The sequence below is a fragment of the Schistocerca cancellata genome, chromosome 1, assembly GCF_023864275.1.
Source record: "Schistocerca cancellata isolate TAMUIC-IGC-003103 chromosome 1, iqSchCanc2.1, whole genome shotgun sequence".
Classification (NCBI taxonomy): domain Eukaryota; kingdom Metazoa; phylum Arthropoda; class Insecta; order Orthoptera; family Acrididae; genus Schistocerca; species Schistocerca cancellata.
The window spans coordinates 777,045,763-777,063,958 of NC_064626.1; the positions used below are offsets into that span (position 1 = coordinate 777,045,763).

Here is an 18,196-nt window from a genome sequence, read left to right on the forward strand (position 1 = left end):
ATCAAAGTGAACGTTGCTCGTACATGTATGTACCAGCTCTGTGAAGATGCACCTGGATGTCAAACGTATAAGATGGAATTATTGTGTGTAGCATAATGTGCAATCAAGTGTAGCCGTCTATCATCTTTTTTTGTATGGCTTGGTATACAGAGGACGTTGCTGCACCACTGTTATTTTCTATTGGCTTTATTTGTATTAGGGACGAAAAAAATTGGTCGTTTACATCTATAAGTTCATGTTACGTCCAATATTTAATTAAAGGTAACAATACCAGAAAGAAAGAGGTGTAAACTGGATACTATTTGATGCTTTAACTGAAGAATTTTTTTGCGCGCGACCACGACTCGAATGTCAATGTTCCTCCAAATCCGTTCCCCAAGGCCTTGCCTTGTCTTACTGAGCTAGTGGGACAGCTCCGGCACTGAGCAAAGTACATGCTACCTGTTCTTGTCCAACCTGCACACAGTTACAGCGTTGACGGAGCCTCGTTTTTTAAATTGCATTTATATTAAACCTATTGGCGGGACTAGTTTTTGGTAGTTATACTTTTGTTTTGACTTGGGATGAGGCATCGCATGCCGACCGCCAAATGCGGCATTTTTTTTTTCTTCACCCACTAGATGTAACGCCACTCGTGTGACTGCTACGTGGCGTCACTTTTGATGAATGTGGAAACCTGGTTGCGGGAGGGGTGTCTGCGGTTTTGTGGAAGTATTCGTTACATGTTGAGACGAGGCTTAATCTTCTCCGTTTGTAGGATCGACTGAAGTGGCTTTTAGTTCCTTATGTTGGCTGACCTTATTCACTACATAAAATAATAAAACACGGAGAAATTGTGCAAATGCTAGATACTAACTATATAAAGAAAACTAAATGATCTAATTTATATGATTGTGTGCTCTAGGCTGAAGAAAGCTGATGATGAATTAACTGTAATGCGATGGGAAATAGATGGTAATCAGTACTGTAGCCAGAGTCCGAATAAAAGTATTTGCATTTGAGTCATAGATTCCTACCTTCTGTGTATTTAGGTTTGTAAATGGAAAGTGCACTATGGTATTGGATTTTCTTACGAAGTAACAACCTCTATTAGATAGGGTGCATACATTTGGAAAATCTGTTTTTGTTTTGTTTTGTTTCTTGTGTGTGTATTGTATTGCTTCAAGATGGGAATAGTTCCGACAGCTAGGCAGATGATAAATCAATGCTTCAGAAATTTCTCCGTTTCAACTGCAGAAATAAGTAAATATTTGCTTCTAGCACCGTGCAAAGAAAATTTTTGCAGAAGCGTTATAACTCTACACAAACGTTTTATGAAATACCATTCAAATAAGTTTGGGCACCTACCGAAACTGTCCCCGCAAGAGGTATGTACATAATTGAATGGATATACGACCATATAGCAGTTTTTGTGACTTCATTTGAATTTAAGTTTTGTAAAATACGTAATAAATTGAATAGGTGACCAATATCCTGCGTGAAAATGAATATTCCCAAGAGTTTAACAGTCCTGGTTCAGTTAAATCTTATGATTCCAACCAGCTTGCTTCAAATAACCCAACAGAAGATGCCAGATCAGAAGCATGCTGCTTAATGACAACAGGTAATGTTTCATAGATTTCGATTTCACAAAGTTAAACGTATCGAAATTTAAAGTGTACTATATCAGATTGCAATTTTTACCCGTGGGACATACTGAGTGATTGTGCGATTCATCCATCCATTGTGCTCTCGAAGCCCGATAATAAAGAAGAGAGCCTTGAGGGATGTAGTATGAGGCAAGTTACATATTAACAGGCAGAATACTCGCAGTTGGCCGTATCTGTAAAGTATGGTGTAAAAACAATAAATTATTACTAGCGCTAATCTACACACGCACATAATTGTGTTATTTATTGACTGCCTTATGTTTGCTTGTCCAGAGAGAGAAAGGCACTCCTTTATATAGAAAAGCCACTGCTGCTTCTCCTATACTAGTCAGCTACTGTTTTTATCTAATAGGTTAAAACATTCATCAAACAAAGTATTTATGTAATTTTACACAGACCACTGACAGCTGTCTATATACTGTCAGAGTGAAGATTTGTTTAACACGAATGAGATGTGCTGAATTTAAATGCCCCCTGTCCAAGCATCTTTTACCTTTTGTTTAAATATTTGAGTGTTTTCTGTCAGATGTTTACTGTACACTTTTGCACCAGAGTAAAAAATCTCTACTCAACTAAAAAACTGAACTCTGTAGAGTGGGATGCATAGCCAATATGAAAAGTTTTACTCCTAATATTGGGGTTGAGAATTGCAGATTTCATCTACAATTCGCTTCTGTTGTTAACAACAAATACCATTACAGAGTATATGTATTGGTACACAAATTGATTTAGGTGGCATAAAATTATAAACAGGGAGAGAGAAACACACTGCCAAATTCCACAAATTGGGATTTTACCCATGTACACTACTGCTGTTGATATTACCTCATGACCAGCAAATCATCATTCTTGTGGTGCAAAACCACATTCATCTGTGTTTTTAATTGATGATAATGCATCTGTTAAAAACAATAGAAAATTGAAGTCAATATACTTCCTTTAATAGTAGATATTCTTAGTCAGCAGGAAGTGTGTTTGCAGTATAACTTTTAAAAATCTATGTACATATAAAAAGTATTGTGTACATTATAAAAGCAGCATTTTTAAAGTGTTTGTAAGTGTTCAATTTATATGCCAAAATCTGTCCATCCTATAATTATGTCCTTGCATGGGCATCTGCAAGAGGGGGCATTTGTCCTTGCTTGCAGTCTGTGTAAAGTTTTCATTCATTATAAAATTATCACACATTTATAGCAGTGATTGATTGCAAATCTACTGAACCGCAGATCTAATATTGTCGAATGCGGTGGAAAATCTTTGCCTTTAGTAATCACTTTTTTGTGTTGTTCTGAAATAGTGTTCCCAATCTTTTCTCAGAGCTTTCTCAAATAGTGCTTATGGAGCTGCAGAAAAGTACCTGTCCAACATTGTGTTGTGCTGCTAATTCCCATTACAGTGGAAACCTGGAAGCTGTATACCTGTATGTGCTTTTTGTCTGTCCCCAAACCCTGCATGGTGGCTGTTCCTTTTGCTGTACAACAGAATCGTGACAGTAGCTGACTGCATGTTTTGGGGTGAATGTCTGTGATGGCTTAGTGACACATTGTTTTACAAAACAGACCTATTGTGGTGGACTCCGAACAAAACAGTCATGCTGTACTATTAACCTATGAGCCCAGGTGCACCAATCATGAACAGAAAATGCCATTTTTGTGCTAGCAGGAGTAAAATGCATAAAATTTCAAGTTTTAAGCTCGAAAAGGTATCCTCCCCAGTAAATGGGCATTTCTGTTTCTCCCTGTAGTGCAACACAGCTCAACACGGTCGTAGGGCTTGGAACTCTACAGCTTTGTTGGCATGGCTGCTCAATAATGTGTCAACCTGGATGGACGAGGATGAATTCTTAGTTCAGTCCAAGGGTATTAAAAGTGAATTCAACTGGCAAAATCTGTATACTGGCCCTGAGTTACATTTTATGTAGTTTTCAAGGCACATTTTATTAAATATTAGTTATTTCAGTCAGTAAGGGGGAAAAAATAGAACACATGAAAGTATTTCATTAAATCCATTAACTTGAAGTTTTGTAAGGAAAGAAAGTCTTACAGATGGCATTAAGTTGAACAAGCATTTGTGTAAAATTTATTCTGTTTCTCCTTTGGGGGGAACTCGCATGTCAGTTTTGTTGGCTGTTAGTGTTGATTTCCAGCAGCATTTTCTCAATCATTTGTTTTTCCAATTTTTTATATCTTAGTTCCAACCTAACATTATTGGAATTTGAATACATTTTTTGTGAATATTTCTAGCTTTATTTCCTAACTCTTTGAATACCCTGGATTTAGTCTTATGAAGTTCATAGTGTTGAAGTATAGAAGGCAGCATCAATATGCATGTTGACAAGATAAAATACTTTACTTAACATAGTATCAAAGTGACCTATATTAAAAATTCTAAGGAGATATCTGTCAATTATTTGAAATACAGATGCCCTTGAGTTCTTAACTAGTAATTTTATTATTACTGCTTGTAAGAGAGGACAAGTGGTTAATCATGTGGCCTATCACACAAGAGGGCTCAAAGTAAGTTGTGGTTAGTGTGCTTTCTTTTCCCTTCCTTCAGACTAAAATATTCAGTGCACACTATGTCATAGTAAGGCAGAATCTCTCCAAGAACCTTGTAATACCTTTAGTGCACTCCTCACAAAATTTAATCCATGGTGTTTGTTTGAAATTGGTATCACTGGTAGGAATGCAATAGCTGTATGTAAACATGGTAGTCAAGATCAGTCAGTGTTGTTGTCACCTATTGTTCTATAGTTCAGATTTTTTGTATCTGAAATTCTGAAACAATTATCAGACCAACTTATTGGTCATAATATTACAATTTAGACAAATTTTTGTAGTGATACACTTGATTAACAAGTATGGGAGGGGGTCTACAGAGGTGCACCACTACATTACTTGGTTAGGGTATAAAATACTCAGCCCTGTCCTTGAAACTGTGTAATCAGAAACATGGGAGTGATGGTACGAAATCACAATTTAACGTGAATTTGGAACCATAGTGCACCTTGGCTTTTTTCATGCATACAAAACTTCACTGGATACAAAAATTTGCTGTCAGCTAAAATCTGAGATCTAAGTGGAGATTAACATTCTAAATGGTTTGGATTATTAATTTTATGCCTATCTTACAGAACCATTCTTCAGTAAATCCTAGAACTTGTACGACATGCTACATAAATACATTATGAACTTTCATACTGGTTACTGGTAAGTTAGATTGGGAAATGAGACACTTAAAGTAGTAAATGAATTTTGTTATTTAGGGAGCAAAATAACTGATGAGGGTCGGAGTAGAGAGGATATAAAATGTAGACTGGCTATGGCAAGGAAAGTGTTTCTGAAGAATAGAAAATTGTTAACATTGAGTATAGATTTAAATGTCAGGAAGTCAAGAAAATCAATGTATTGGTTGTACTACTCAGCATAGTCCTATGTCATGATTGTGTTGATGGTCAGAGGACTAATAATAGGTGCCAAATAACTGACTGGGTAGTTTTAATATTAAATAAGAACAACATTCTTAGTGTCTTTCACTCATGATAAAAGTTAAAGTTAAGAGAAAGAGCAGGAAAATACTATCCACATTTGTGACCAAAGGAGGAGTGACTAGAACAAGACTAAAGAGACCAGTTTAATAATATTACTCAATGAATACCATTATTAAATAACTTCAAGATAGAATGAGGAATAGAAAAAATAAAATGTAAATGTACAGGTGATGAAAGGCAGGAAATTTCAATCCGAATTCAGGATCAGGAGACACATCAAAGAAAGGAGCAGTGGGCTAGTAGCACATATTGTATTTTTAGGGGACACTGAAACCAGGCTCATGTCCTTTTGTTATGTGATGACAATGTGATCTAGGGTTTATTTATTTACTTAACATGATCTCATTAGGGCCACCAGGGTGGTTCTTACATCAGACCAGATTTTCACAAATACACAATCTTTTTCTCATCAAAATCACCTGAGGAATAACAGTTTTAATATGGTAAATAGTAGTAAAATGATTTGAGTGTGTATAGCTACAATAAATGAGGGGCTTGGGCATAAAACATGGTAACTGACATTTTAGTGGTTTGGAGATATTAGAATATGAAGTTTCAAAAAAATATAACAACATATTTTACTATGTTATATCTTTTCTTCAAGTTTTAACTAAGTATTTGAACATTAAGGAACACACTGGTAAGGTTACAAAATGGAAATAATTTTTTTTATTGGAAAAAGAAGCAATACATAACACATTGACACAAATTATGTGGTAGATACCATGTTATTTGTGAACGCGAAATGTAGATACCATGTTATTCATTGCATTAAAAGTGTTCATTTCCCACTGGAAAATTTGACATTATGAAGTTAGTTGATGATAATTTAAGCCAACATGTTAATGTTGTTAATGACACAATATCATGTAATTAAATTTAACAGTTTTAATATCTGAATATACTAATAGTGGTACTCAAATTTCACTGTCACTGCTCTCATTGTTTGCCTTGGATTGCTCAGCTGTTTTTAATGTCTTGTAATAAGCATGTTATACTTCTGGTATGTATGGTAAAGAAGATAGAATATCATTCAATTTCGTTGCGTCAGTGGGTTTTGGACCTCTCTGTAGGATTGGTAGAGAACATTTGAAGCCATTGAGGAACTGTACTGGATAACCTCTTCGCCTTAGTGATACAGTGTCCATTTCAGAATGGTACTAATTACATACTTTCATTTTTTTGGGTTCCTGCCTTGACAACTCCATCTTTACATTTGTAATTCCAAACTTTTTTCCAGAACCTGTTTTACAAGCCTGATTGAAGTTGTCCCGCAAGTTGGAAATTTTTACACAATCACCTATGGTCATACGTTACACAATCATAGGTTTCTTCTTCTGACACTTCTTCAAGACCTCTATCCACTCCTTAGGCGAGAATACATAGTGACAATGATTCTGTACATATTTCTTAACAATGCGAAAATCATGATCAGAAGTCTAAATTATATGCCCTACTTGCGGAAATGTGTGTGTGTGTGTGTGTGTGTGTGTGTGTGTGTGTGTGTGTGTGTGTGTGTGTGTCAGTTTTGAATCTACCCTCTGCTATAAGTTTCAACCATATTGCAACAATGGTCTAGTTTTTGTCTTGGCCTCCACAGTTGTCCCTCACAGTGCTTCAGTAAACAACTGCCAATCTCATCTTCTCCTCTACCAGGCCAATATCAGCATCTCCTCTACCAGCAGTGCCTTCATTCCACACACAGAAATATCTTGTTTTTATGAACAAGAATGGACACTGAGATGGTCATGGAAGAATTTCTTTTTGTAGAAAACAGGACCAGTTGAAAGTTTGGGAGTTGGTAGACTGCTGCAAATCAAACGTGATGACAGAAACAATCTTTCTCTGCCTCTTTTGTAGCTAGCATTATAACATCCTGTCCTGCTTTTGCTATGTGCTGAAGTAACTCAAGTTCAGCATATAAGGATTTTGATAAGGTTTGGTCTTTCTCCTTTTTTGCAGTTTCTATTTTAATGTGTAGGTAATTCCATGTGCTGCAAATGTCTGATTTAGGGTTTTTAAAGGATATGTTGTGCTCTCCTACAAAAATCTGTCAAAATTTCTCTCTGGACGCAGTCAATTTCTGTAGTTGTTCACATTCTTTTTTGTATTTGTCATAACAGCTTTCTGTTGTATTCCATGCTCATGAATTTCCTATTTGGACTATCAACTCTTCAGTAGTGAGTGGCATATGTTGGCAGTCTATTTATGAAAATATTAACAATTTCAATATCTTCACTCTAATACTTTTTAGGATGATGCTGGTGTTTTCCCCTTACATCTCTGGAGAGGGTTCTACGAACTTCCTTTATTTTGGATGTTAAGTATTCTAAATGATCCCTACTTCTTTGTAGTCCAATGAATATTCAAAAGAGCAGTCTTACAAATTTCAGTGTGCTTTCCACTAGATGACATCGTGGAATACCTTATAGTAGTACTCAGTCTTGATGAACTGTCAGTTTCTTCGTTTTTCTCTTTGTTTCAGTTTCTTGTATGCAACCATGAAGGTAGGCATTCTGCAAGTCATAATTTCACATATCCATTCACTCTCCCATGTTGAATAATTGGAAACACCTTTTTCTGTAGTTACAGTCAGGACTAGGTTCGCAGCTGTAATGCCTATTGCCTTTCCCTTGTTCCTGAGTATAAGCTAAACCTCTATTGTGAGCTTCTTGGCATTTCTGTTGTTGGTTCATACCCCTCTTCCTTTTTTTCTGCGACAGCTCTGTTCGCCTTTCTTAGGACATGCATTATTCTAAAAGAAAAAAACAAAGAAATTTGTAGGCCTAATATAATTTAAATACGAAAAGATTTGCTTAAAAAAAAAAAACGCACTGAAATTTGTATACAATTTTAATTGAACTAAAGTTCTTACTGACAAACCTTAATCAAACATATGTTGAAAATTATTTTGGACATAAATTACATTACCTAACCAAGCAAGCTACACACCTTAAAACAGAACATGCACACAAACCTTTGCACAGGAGAATGTTACAGTACATAACTATCAGTTTTACTTCTCTGTATTAATCCATAGCATGTTTAATGTGGTAACTACAGCAAATAACATCTGCATTTCTCCAAAGTATATATGACATGTTAACTACAGTAGATACCATTGTTTACATGCAAAGGCAAATATGAGGTTAGTGACACTACTTACCTCACTTTCTTCATTATTGCTGCTGAAATTACTTTCATAATCTGTCTTGTGGTAATCTAGATCTTTCACTGCCATCACACTCAAAATCACTGTTTAATAGCTCATCTAACATCACAAAATCGTCCACACTCATCGTGCGTCCAAACTCCAACTTCCTCACAGTAGCCATTTTCTCACAGATAACATGTTAGGCAAGCAGATGTTGCTACTTAGCAGGAAAAACCAAGCTGTATTCTGCTGCCATCTGTGGAGATTTTTGGAAACTAACTCGTGTATTTATTTCAGCATGCACGATACTACATTGTAAGTGGCGTCATTTTTGGCCAAAATGTGAATTCCCATGTTTTACGCCTGAGCCCCTCCAGTAGTATTGACTGTGAATTTATATAGTTAATACTGGCAGCATTTGTACTACTGCTGCTGCTGCTGCCGCCACTAATGATGATGATACTAATGATAATGGCAGATATAAAAAGAATTTATACATGTAAAAAATAAATGTTCTCCTATAGGAAATCCAAGAAGGCTGCACCAGGTAAAAGTACTGGGAAATGAGGAATATCTGGTTGGAAAGAAGGATGGACAAGGGTAAAGAATGCGTACAAAGACAACAGTAATAATTATTGTTGCTTTAATAGATATGCCATTAACTGTTTTCTGAAGCTGGAGGATGCTATTCAGTTCTCTAATATAATGCAGGAGATTATTCTAGAGTCAGGTTCTTGCTAGTGAGAAGGAATTTGAGAAAATGGCTGAATGATGGGGTGGTATAGAAAGGATTTTGCTCTGATGGGGATGGGTGTTTCTGCCATGTTGTTCAGACAAGAGCATTAAGGTCAATGAGGGAAGTGTATGTTGGATGAGACAGAAGAGAAGAGAGAGAGAGAGAGAGAGAGAGTGGAAATCTCTGTGCTTGTCTGCATGCAGCCAGGATAGCTGTGCATATGATATTGAAATATGATCATAGAGTTGAACATCACAGATATAATGAACACAGGCATTCATAACCAGTTCCAGGTGCTGTGAGCTTTGCTGAGAAAGGCCTTGCAGGATAACAGCTCTGTAGTCATTAATTGGAAGTGTAAGTGTTTGTACAAGTTTCTTTTTCAGTTCAAGAGGGATGAGCTTTTATATTTTTGTAGGGCGTCAGAATTGAAGTTCATGAAGTTAAGGGATTCTGCTACCTAGACGACAAAGTAACCAATGACAGACGGAGCAAGGAGAACATCAAAAGCAGACTAGTGCTGACAAAAAGAGCATTCCTGGCCATGAGAAGTCTACTAGTATCAAATATATGCTTAATTTGAGGAAGAATTTTCTGAGAATGTGCATTTGGAACACAGCACAGCATTGTATAGTAGTGAAACATGATCTGTGGGAAAACCAGAACATAAGAGAATCAAAGCATTTGAGATGTGATGCTACAGCCAAATGTTAAAAATTAGGTGTGCTGATAAGATCAGGAATGAGGAAAGGAACCACTGACAAGAAGAAGGGACAAGATCGTAGTACATCTATTAAGACAACAGGGAATGACTTCCGTGGTACCAGAGGGCGCTGTAGAGGGCAAAAACTGTAGAGGAGGACATAAGGAATACATCCAGCAAATAATTTAGGATATAGGTTGCAAACGCTGCTCTGAGATGAAGAGGTTGGTGCAGGAAAGGAATTCATGGTGGGCCGCATCAAATCAATAAGAAGACTTACAACTAAAAAATGCGCGCCATTCAGTCCAATTTAGATGTTCATCTATTATTAATCCTAGACCTGTTGCTGAAGGAGATAAATTGATATTTGTCCCATTCACAGTTATATGGTAGAGATTCCTGATAATTTGTACTAATAAGCCTAGAATGACCCACCAGTACCACTTGGGTTTTGGATGCATTGAGTTTTAACCCTTTATCAAGTGCTGATTTTGATAGTGCTCACAGATCTGTATTGAGATTTCTGTCATGGAATACTACGGTACCTGGAATTTGGTCCAAGTCTATGCACATAGTTAAAAATAAAATAGCAATGGTTGCCAAATAATTCTGATAAAAGGGTTCATCATCATTCTGCTAATGAACAGAAAAGTGAAACCAGAGGAGCAGGTATATGTTTTGAGTATCGTCTTGCTCTTGGGGTGGGAAAGTGCTCCTCAGAAGGTGAATTACACACACACACACACACACACACACACACACACACACACACACACACAGTGTGTATCCACAGGACATGCAATCTTCTCAAATATTCTTATGATGTCTATGTCCACAAAAAATTTCAGAAGTAAACTAGTCCGCTTTACAGATGTCTTGTTGGGGACTAGCCAATAGAGAAGTATTGGAAGGAGGATGAAATAAGATGACAATCTGCAAATTGGGGCATGGGATATTGGAAAATTGAATGCTCTAAGGAAGCTGGAAAATTTCAAAAGGAGAAATGAGCAAGTTAAAAGCAAACACAATAGGCGTTATTGTTTTTTACTCTGTCTGAAGAGTGGTTTGTAGCAGCTCTCTACACTAATTTATCTTGTCTTTTTTTTCTTTGTATGATGACTATTTATCTTAATCATTTATTTTACATTATAGCCTATTATGTAGTATTCCATAATAGACCATATTTTCTGTCTATAATTATCTTTCTGCATTCACTTCAGGTGAATTAATAATGTTACCATGGTTAAAAATGAAATCAAAATTACAGTTACTGTTGCTACTGCCAATGCAGCTGCCATCAATAATATTACTACTATTATGCTTTCATATAATTTACCTCTGTTATATTATTTCTATTACTATTATAATGTGTAATCACAGAAAAATGTCAATCCTTACTGCACTAAAATGATCACTTAATTATTCACCAGCTTTTGCATCACAGATTCCTTACATTGACTCACTAACACCCTGCTCTGTAGGTGTATTGTCTGTTCCATAGTCACTGTAGATGATGATGTGGTGAAGAAATCCTGAACTTTTTGTCCATTTCAGTGTGAATAGCTGACATTATCTGCAGACTTTTCTCTTGTTCTCCTTTGTTGCAGAGGACATTCCTCTGCTCTTGGGGTGCATTGTGATACATAATGTGAACTGTTATTGCATGACCCACATCATCATGATCTCTTAAAGTCCTTAATCACACAGACCAATACTTTAGTCATGCTGCTGTTTTTAGTTGTGTATGGAGTGTGTTGGTTCAAATGATGATGGTACCTCCCAAGCAGTTTTTGATACTGTGCAACGAATGCAACCTACATCCATTTGAACCTGCCTTCTCAGCTGTTGCCTCTTTTCATGTCTTTACAACAGCATTTTGGTTTCTGTACAAGCCATAGGCAATATTTTATCCCTTATAACTACAGACTTTGGGTTGAAAGGACACTTCCTTAGGCACCAAAGAATAATTAGTTTGGTAATTGTGGGAAGTGAGGGGCAAAGCAAAATGCAAAGAGCACGGATGATTGAAAGGTAATAACAGCAGCCTCAGCAGTGGTGCAAAAGGAGTTGATGTCCATGTAAATAGGGAGACAGGTAACATTGTGACTTACAGTTCACAACACACATGACTAATTCTTCTGCTGAGGATTGAAGTGAAGCAAAATTCATCCACTATTGCACACTTCCAAATATCCCATTTTACAGTCTGCACTTTGCATATTTGCCAATTCCTCTGTTTCCTCATACATTCTCTCCTTTCTGTTATCACGAAAGTGCTAAATGATTATAACACTGTAATAGGGAAGAGGATGGAAAGCAAAAGGCATAATTGCCAGAGGATGTGGACTTTGGAAGGTGGGGGAAATGATAGGGAAGGGATACTTCAAGAGATTCATGTGGCTGTAGTGAACATGACATTTAAAACTCATATTTGGGAGATACATTAAGACATGGAAAAATATCATGTGGGTTACATAGTCATTAGGTAAAGATTTATAATAAAATACCAGATTTCTAGGTGTAAACATATACTCAGATCTCAATGTGTACTGATGAACTGAAGGAAAGTGAAATTTGAGAAGATAAAGAAAAAGGAGTATACCATGAAGTGGAATACTGAAACTTGAGAATAGAATGAGATTAATAAAAATAATGAGAGTAGTTTACTGATGATGAGTAGAATTAAAGAAAGAAATTAAGGCAGGACAGATGTTGTAAAAGCTGAGGCACAAAAACCAGAAATGACTTGGGAAATGTTATAACATATAAATGGGGGGGGGGGGGGGGGGGGGAATCAGAATACTGAGAGCAGTAGGTAGAAGCTAGCAGTGTAGGTGTCCTAGGAATGAAATTAACAGAAAGTGCATCAGGTTGAACCAGAATGTATGAGAGGGACATGTAAAGAAATTCAGAAAGAGACCATAGTGGGACAATTTGACATTGTGTCAAACTTTGGAGAAGTTTTTAACTAATGAGGTACAAATGAGAAACCCCTACCAAGTGCAGAACAAAGGACCAGTAGATGCGGGAGTACATCAGAGGCTTGCTTGAGAACGCCTGTCCCAAAGCATGGTAGAAGAGGAGGTAGTTATAAATGGTTATGTACTGTGATCAGAAATGGGCAGATATAAATGATCTAAGCTCAAACAAGCCATGAGTTGTGCAACATATGATTTACTTTTGGGGCAACTGAATTATGGAGGATATAACAAGTAGATGCTTATATGAGCTAATGACAAAACTTCTTTGTGAAAGCCTAGATTACATATCAAAAATGTTTGAAATTAGAGGTCAAAGATCAAATTTCCAGAAAAAGACTTACCATGACACTGCCAGACACATGAGCAGGTAAATGTGAAAACAATCGTACTCTGTGTGTGAAACATAATTTTTCCCAGAAAAGGAATTCTGACATTATGCTCCATGATGAGAAATAGATGAATAAAAATAAAGATACCTATGTAGACGTAGAGAAAGTGTTTACATCAAAGTTTGGAATAATGTGTTTGCTATCATGAGACAAGTGAGGCTGAAGGACAGAGATGGGTCATAATCTACAAAGAACAAGCTTCAGTAATAAAAGTAAAAATGAAAATAGATAAATTTGTATTGCTGGTGGTGTAAGACAGAGTCATTTATGTTGAAGAAATGAAAGAAGAGAGAGAAAATTTTAGAATGGGATGAAAAGTGCATTGGTGACAGATATGAATGCCAAGAGTCACAGAAAACATAGCCCATGCAGATAGTAAAGGTGGTGAGGAAGGTCTGTTGACTGAAATAGATAGCATGCAATCTGTTGAGTTTTCTGAACACAATTGGTTGCTTGAATGCTGCTGGGTTTTCTGTCCAGTTATTGTTTCCATTTTATGCATGATAGTTCTGAATGTTGGATTCCAGGCAGTGAGTACACTTAACAGCAAGACTCTCAGTACCTAAAGATGATGGCCAGGTTGGTTATTGAAATATTACGCATAAAATGGAAATAACAACTCACCAGAACAGCTGGAATCATACTATTAGGTGGCATACATTGACAGAATGTAGGTTAAGGATAAACAAAGCTAAGAAGAAAATGATGGAGAGTGATAGAAAGGAGAGCAGTTATTTATTTCACATGAACATTGGGGATGACGATGTAAAAGAACTTCCTATCTAAGAAGTGAGAGTACACAAGACAACATTCAGTTGTTAAAGAAGTTCTTGCAAACATATGTTTGGGACACAGCTTGTGTACCATGAGAAAGACAAGAAGAAACTGAATGCATTTGCAGTGTAGTGCATTTAAAGAATTTTAAAAATTGGGTTGACAGATAATATATTGAATGAAGATGTGCTGAAAAGAATAAGAGAGGGAAGACATCTGTGTCAAGCCACCAGAAGGAGGGGACAAGTTTGCTGGGCATTTGTTCATTTTCATTTTTGCAATTGGTTTGATAGTGTTATCATTTTTCTGTTTACTGAGTGCCACACTATTTATCTATATGTGACTGTACCCAACAGTGTTGTCATAATCTGTTCGGCATATTCTAATCAAAGATACGCAGAAATAGTTACATGGTACAGGAAAGAACAGTTCATTTGTTTTCTGCACTACTAGCAGGTCTTTCCTGTTAAATACCTTCACTGGATCAACAGACAGTGTAGCTTTTGTTGGCAGCTACTGAAGGTATCTGTACCCCATGCGAGAGAGAGCCTGAATAAAACAGAATGTAATGGAGAGCACTTCATACTAAATTTCTGTGCTTGATTTGTGAAATTTACCTTCTGTGTAAGTGATGGATTCTTTACTAATTAATCAGTGTCGAGATGGAGTAGTCAAAGGGTAAAATTGTAGAGGCAGACAAAGGCTAGTACATGCAAAGCAGATTAGAGGTGGTGATGGGTGAAGTAGTGATGTGAAAATGGGAAGTTAGCATAAGAAATCAAGAACTAGAGGACAACATAAAGGATCACTCTTTCAGTTGGTTTCATCAGGTGATCCACTAACCCCTTCTGGTAAGGGTTTTTCTTAGAGTTGTTTTCTCCCCTATTCCTCTGAGCACCACTTCTCTGCATACTTTATCCATCTGCCTAATAGTTAATATTCTTGGAAAGCATCACACTTCAAACACTGATATAAGAAAACAAAGCAATTGAAGTTGAGGTGTTGTAACTCCATTAATGTCACACAATACAACTACATGAAAACTACTAGCTCTGCAGTTTGTTTGCAATGCCTGTAAATTTACTTGTGTGATCGGGCTTGGTGCAAATCTTCCTAGTTAGTGCCACGTGGGTAGTTTGCATGTCAGGTGTACAAATTGCAACTGCCTCACATAGATGACTGCAGTAAGTATGTGTATAGACTTTGTTGTGTTATTGCTGTTATATGGGAGGCTGAAACATGGTGCCCACGTAGCCCACTCCTGCTGGGTAGCACCAGTGGGACCAGTGACTTTAATGACTACATCTGACTGATTATCAACTACAGTATTATATGCCCTTATACCATGACACATTACAGAGATGTTTGGAAATTAACCCAGGATATCAGTGTAAAGTATGGGGATCAGGGATTTTATGCTAGCACCTCTCTTTCCCTTGCCAGAAAAATACTAATACCAGGATTTGAATGGGCTACATTTGATTCAAGTGCCATTGCACAAGTGTGCAGGATGCTGTGACCTTGCCATTTAAAGCTGTAAAAGATCTATCACCTCAGTCACCATCACAAGTGTGCATTAGTGAAGCTGACTGCAAAGGAGACTACAGTAGTGGAGGACCATTGACAAACTGGAAGGATGTGCAGCTCTGCGGTGTGAGTAAGATGTGCTACTCTGGAGCTTCATTGCAGATCAACAGCAGAGAAACCCACAGTATTTGAATTGTGAATGCAAAAGCTGAATCTGTTATTAGGGAGAGCAATGATGACCATGGTGAGGTGCCTTGGATTCAATTAAGCCTATAACCAGTTCAGGTCTGATAGGTTATGGGGGGGAGTGGGTTTCAATACAAAAGGAAGGTTGCCCATTGTTACTGGCAGCACGAAAGTAATCTTTATGTCACAATCCCTGGAGACAATGTTAGGCCAATTGCAGAGCATCACAACTTCATTTCTACTGCAGTTAGAGAGGACCCAGTCTTTTGTTGCTGCATGGAAATGGAGAGGAGCAGTTGAGTTTCATTTCCAACAATGTCACTGGAGGCAGAATTTGCAACAGGCACACAAACACATCACTAGGGGATTGTTCTGTTACAAACAGCATGGGATGGTGCAGTGTTTAAGACAATGGGCTTTCATCTGGGATGAGATATCCGTTTGTCCATCCAGATTTAGTTTTTCTGTGGTTTCCCTAAATAACTTAAGACATATTCTGGGATGATTCTTTTAAAAGGACAATTTTCGTTTTTATCCTCATCCAGTATGAGAACTAATATGACAAGGCAATGCCAGACTCAGATTCTGTGGAAGAATCCTCAGCAAGTGTAATCCACTATTTGTGGTGACTTAGAAAACCCTCATTCAGCCAATACTTCACTATTGCCCATCAGGCTGGGAGTGTGTCACATAGGATTCATTGAGGAAATAATGATCCGAAGAAGAGTAATGTGTTTCATTACATGTTAATTTAGTAAGTGCATAATCGACAGGGCGACACTTAGCCAGCTTCTGTGGCAGTTGCTAAAAGAGTGTGTTCTGAGTCACGGTGTGGTTTACTAAAAATCTGAGATTGTACATTACTTGAACACTCGTGTATTATATTGCTTCCTCCTATGTATATCTTATGAATAGACTATGAAGGTAAGATTGGAGAGATTCAAGATTACACAGAGGCTTATCAACAGTCATTCTCCTCATAGGTCATTTGTAACTGGAATGGGAAAGCAGGCAAGTCACAGTGGTCACAAACCTTTCACCACATAATATTAGGTGGCTTGGGGAGTATACCAGGTGTAAAAGTATGAAACCGCAACTGAGTTGCAATAATTACATGTCTGTTGTTTGAAACTGATAAACAATATTTATTCAAAGTAATCTCCATTGCTTTTTATACATTTCTCCCACCTCTCTGGCTGGCAGGCTATAAATGCCACACTAACAAAAAAAGACAGTCACTTTTTTTCAAGTGAACCAATCAACGAGCCATTTTCATACATTTTCATGCAAATTGAAGCATTATTCAACGAGAGTGTGTACCAATGATGCAAATAGATGATAATTGGAAGGAGCCAAGTGTGGAGAATAAGTCACATGCCGTAATATTTCCAAACTGAATGCCTTGATTGTTTCCCTGACCGGTTTTGCTGTGTGTTATGGGACTTTATCATGGAGCAATATAACTCTGTGTTGCCTTTTCCCACATTCCGGTCTTTTTCAGTTAACACTTGATTTAAATCAATCAGTTACTGTTTGTAGCAATCAGTGTTATTGGTTTCACCAGCTCATAATAGACGACACTCTTTTGATCCCACCAAACACAAAGCATTGTCTTCTTTCCAAATAGGATTCTCAGAATATATCCCTTTGTCATCACCTGTCACTATTCGATGCAGAAACGACTTTCTTTTGTATCTGGTGAGCAGCATTTCACAAGTGGTCTTTCTATTTGCTTGCTGTCTTTCATTCAGTTCATGCAGAACCCATTTTACCACTTTCTGCACCTTTCCCATAGCTTTCAATCAAAGAGAAACTGCTTTCTGCATCACATTCAATTGTTTTGAGAGTTCCTGTTGAGTTTGAGTATCATCTTTGTTCAATAAGGCCTGCTGTTCGTTGTCTTTGAACTTTTTCGGTGGTTTCCCGCACTCATTGTTTCTCAAGTCAAAATCACCACTTTTGAATTTTTTGAACCACTTGAAACACTGTGTTTTCCCAAGAGCATGTTCACTGAAGACAAGCATTTGATGCGATTCTACAGCAGTTTTCTTCAAATGATAACAGAAAAACCAATGCTGTCTGCAAATTGTACTTCAAGCACAAAACTAGACATGTTTACAGGTTTGAAACAGGAAAAAAAAACACTTTTCACAAATAAAATTGTGACTGTTTAATGCTGATGATGTCCATCATGCTTATATATGGCCTTATGTTTGTGTAATGAGTGATTAATTCATCTGACAATATCACAATGCTTGATAGTGAAGATCTTCAACAGCAAATAATTCAGCATACGGAGATATTAATTCTGCCTCCAAACTTGAATTCTACTGGGCGTATTTGGAGTGTTCTTGGGAGGATATCGCTGCATGCCCTATCCCTCTCCGGATCATTGCTGCATTGTAACAACTGTGCAAGTAGAATGGCATTCACTTACAAAAACTATTATTAACGGTATCGCACATTGCTGTCATGGATATTAACACTTTGTACTGGCATTACTTCTACTACAGCAAACTCGGATCCATTTTATATGTTTCAGACATG

The 18,196-nt window shown here is 37.1% G+C and overlaps 1 protein-coding gene across 1 annotated transcript in view; it reads left to right on the plus strand.

The window, feature by feature from the left end:
* Window positions 1–653: 653 nt before the first annotated feature.
* The window catches only part of LOC126187352 (pyruvate dehydrogenase [acetyl-transferring]-phosphatase 1, mitochondrial), a 31,046-nt gene continuing 13,503 nt past the window's right edge, over window positions 654–18,196 (plus strand). Inside the window, exons 1-2 of the mRNA XM_049928380.1 lie at window positions 654–1,367; window positions 1,462–1,603. Coding sequence (XP_049784337.1) covers window positions 1,167–1,367; window positions 1,462–1,603 — 343 coding nt within the window. The 5' untranslated portion in view covers window positions 654–1,166. The remainder of the gene's footprint in view (window positions 1,368–1,461; window positions 1,604–18,196) is intronic.